Genomic DNA, 3,203 nt, shown 5'->3' with positions numbered 1-3,203 from the left:
TGTAAAAATCGACGTTTCTGTCCTGTCTGTCGTGAATATTCGTCATCAGTTTTAAATAATTGTAATGTTTTAGAACGTATTCAGCCATGTTTCAAAACCAAAAGGGCTGCGGCTTTATATGTAGTGTCACCGTCACTGGTCCCGTGATAAATGAGGCTGGATTGCCATCTGCGTCCTGTATATAGATGTCCACAATCTGCACATCTTCCAGTGTCATGGGTACGTAATGATAGTTTGGAAACACAAAAGATTTTTCCTTTTTATTCCCCATTAAACAGATGCGTCTCAGCAAGGGCTCCTTTCTTTCTCCAACGTGTGAGCTGTAGCAGATGTTGGAACACACGTAAATGTCATGGCTGTCTGATTTTCTCGAAACTTCCCAGTTCTGAATGGTGATTTCGGTGGCTGCTACCACCCACGTTTTTTCCGAGATGTAGTCTGTCATATAGACTCTAAAAGACCAGTGTGTATTGTCGGGAAAGTAAGACGTGCTGTCTGTACTTCGAATGGTAATGTACTTATCCATGGTGCTTATTCGTTTTGATCTTGGGATTTGGCAGCAAATAACCCAAGCTACTGCTGAGTAGTGCTGTCCACAAGTTAGAATTACCTTGATGAAGAGATAACTTGATGATACACGTAATCACCACCACGTATATGATGATGATTTGAGAGAAAAATACCGTTTCCGATTTGGCCACACGTTTACCAAAAAATGTCCAGGTATCACCCGAATGACTTCTTGACAGAGGTTGTGTCTCTACAATTTCTTCCATGATAATGAAAAGTCAAACATGTGCTGAGGTCTTTTATACTGTCTGATATCGAACAACGTCTGCTTCTTGAATCCACGAATTGTACTTCTTAGGCCAGTGAAGCCATTTGACCAACACTTCTTTCTGTTTGTTACGAGTTCTCCTTTTCACAATGTCTTGGATACGGTACAGTTGATCAGGATTTTCAGTCACCTTTTGAAGTTCAGCTGCATAGAATGTCCCTTCGATGGCATCACCACCCCAGTCCTTTAATTTGTACAAGTCTTTACCTTGAGACCAGTACCTTTTCTCAATGGTAAATATTTCGCCAGACCATTTCTCTTGGTATTCCCGATCAAAGGTGCCCCGAAGATGACTGACTCGTACTTTATCACCTATGTTAAATGTAAACTTCTTTTTGTGGATTGCCTTTTTAGGTTTGATCAGGTACTGAGACAGACGGACCTCTCCTTCGTTCGTTTGGTTGACAATGGCTGGTGTTTGACCTAACATTCGATGCTTGGTGTGGTTATAGCTATAGACGACCTTCTCTAGGACATCCATGTACTTGTAAGTAAAGTTGTTTAACATGTAGCGATAGAGACGCATTTTGATGGTTTTAATGACCCGTTCGGCATAACTTGCTTTGGTTTCATGCGACTTCAACAATGCTTTGACCTTATGGTTCTTGTATTCTGACCCTGAATCGGACTGAAACAGTTTGGGTTTTCTGGACTCTAATTTCCAGAATTCTGTCAAAGCATCTACCACGTCGTTCCCCGTTTTCGACTTGAGTGGTAGCACCCACAAGTACCTGGAGAACAGGTCAATGATCACCATGAGGTATCTCACCCCGTCATTGTATTTATCCAAACTGACCATATCCATTAGATCGGATTGCCAGTGACTGTCTAACCCTTCCACAACATAGGTATTACGTGGAAACTTTCGCCTCACTTGATGTGTCATGGTATAGGTCTCTTGACCTTTCAACCATGACTTAATACGTGTCAGAGGAATTTTAAATTTACCCTCTGCTTTAACAGCTTGATACAGTTTACTAGGACCTGCATAACAACCAGGATGTTTTACATCGTAGTAAATAGACTCTAGGTACCTTTCCCACCGAGACATGGTTCTCAACTGGCCTATAGGTCATAAAGTCATGCTGTTTATAAATAACAGAAGGATACAACACAAAATTTTATTACTTAACAACAAAAATGTAGTACATAAAATATATGACAAAATATACAGTTATGTCAAAAACATTCAAGTGTCTCACGCGTGTTTGAAACAGTTAATGTCTGAACACGTTATTCACATGGGGACATCTCGGGGACAGTAAAACGAACGTATATCTTGGTCGATCACTGGCAGGATTCTGCAAGTAAGGTTTTGATTGGTGGACATGAGCTCCAACTGGCTGTCTTTAGATCCACATGTAATAGTGGAGCTAATTTTAATTAGATTGAATCGTCGACAACGTGAAATTCAATTTGCACGTGCATGCATGGTTCGACATGTCCCGTGTAGTATTCGGTCAATTTGTTTCACTTGTCTTACTGACATTGTTGTCAAGTGAACGAAAACGCTTCAAAATTTGTAAAAAGAATTAACGTTTTTTACATTGTAGCATTTTTAGTATGCCAAGAATACTCAATAATTTACGCGAACGGGCGATTGGCATGCTTGATGCTGGCATGTTGACAAAAGACGTTGCAAGGCATGTTGGGAGTTCTAGTCGAGCGATACGAAATCTTCGCGTATGATTTCGAACGACAGGAAGCACCAACGACTTGCCACGTCGTGGACGTCCGCATGTTACAACGCGTGGTCAAGACCGATATATCATGAACACGCATTTGCGCAGTCGATTCCAAACTGCCACTGCTACTGCTGCTAACACACCTGGGCTTCATAATAAACGAATCAGTGGGCAAACTGTTCGTAATCGTCTGCGGGAGAACGGTTTACATCCACGACGTCCTTTCGTCGGATGCGTTTTAACGCAACGTCATCGTCTAATCACACTAAATTAGGCACGTGTACACACTCGTTGGATACGGCGACGCTGGAATACCGTTCTTTTTTCGGATGAATCCAGATTTTCTTTACAGGTGATGGCAGGGTGCGCGTCTACCGTAGGAGAAATGAACGCTATGCTGACTATTGTTTTCTTGAACGAGATCGTTTCGGGGGTGGGGGTTCTGTCATGGTCTGGACAGCCATTACCCATGGTTATCGTTCACCACTAGTCATCATTGATGGCAATTTAAATGCTCAACGTTACCGCGATGACATTCTCGCTCATCACGTCATTCCTCTGTTCCATAACAACGCCAACATCTCGATTTTTCAGCTAGAGACACTATACATTTTCTTAGGGCAAATAACATTGATTTCATTGATGACTGGCCCGCGAAAAGTCCTGATCTCAACCCCATC

General features: G+C 42.0%; 1 protein-coding gene across 1 annotated transcript; it reads right to left on the bottom strand.

Annotated features, from left to right (window-relative positions):
• Positions 1 to 809: 809 nt before the first annotated feature.
• LOC121378120 lies at positions 810 to 1,889 on the bottom strand. Its single transcript, XM_041506220.1, has one exon. The coding sequence runs from the start codon at positions 1,887 to 1,889 to the stop codon at positions 810 to 812; it is 1,080 nt and encodes a 359-aa protein (XP_041362154.1).
• Positions 1,890 to 3,203: the final 1,314 nt, after the last annotated feature.

The sequence above is a fragment of the Gigantopelta aegis genome, chromosome 7 (genome assembly GCF_016097555.1).
Source record: "Gigantopelta aegis isolate Gae_Host chromosome 7, Gae_host_genome, whole genome shotgun sequence".
Lineage (NCBI taxonomy): Eukaryota > Metazoa > Mollusca > Gastropoda > Neomphalida > Peltospiridae > Gigantopelta > Gigantopelta aegis.
Note: the sequence above shows the minus strand (reverse complement) of the source record. Positions and strands in the feature narration are given on the sequence as shown.

Coding starts and splice junctions, on each gene's coding strand:
- LOC121378120 (XM_041506220.1), bottom strand. CDS start 1,889: ATGTCTCGGTGGGAAAGGTACCTAGAGTCTATTTACTACGATGTAAAA.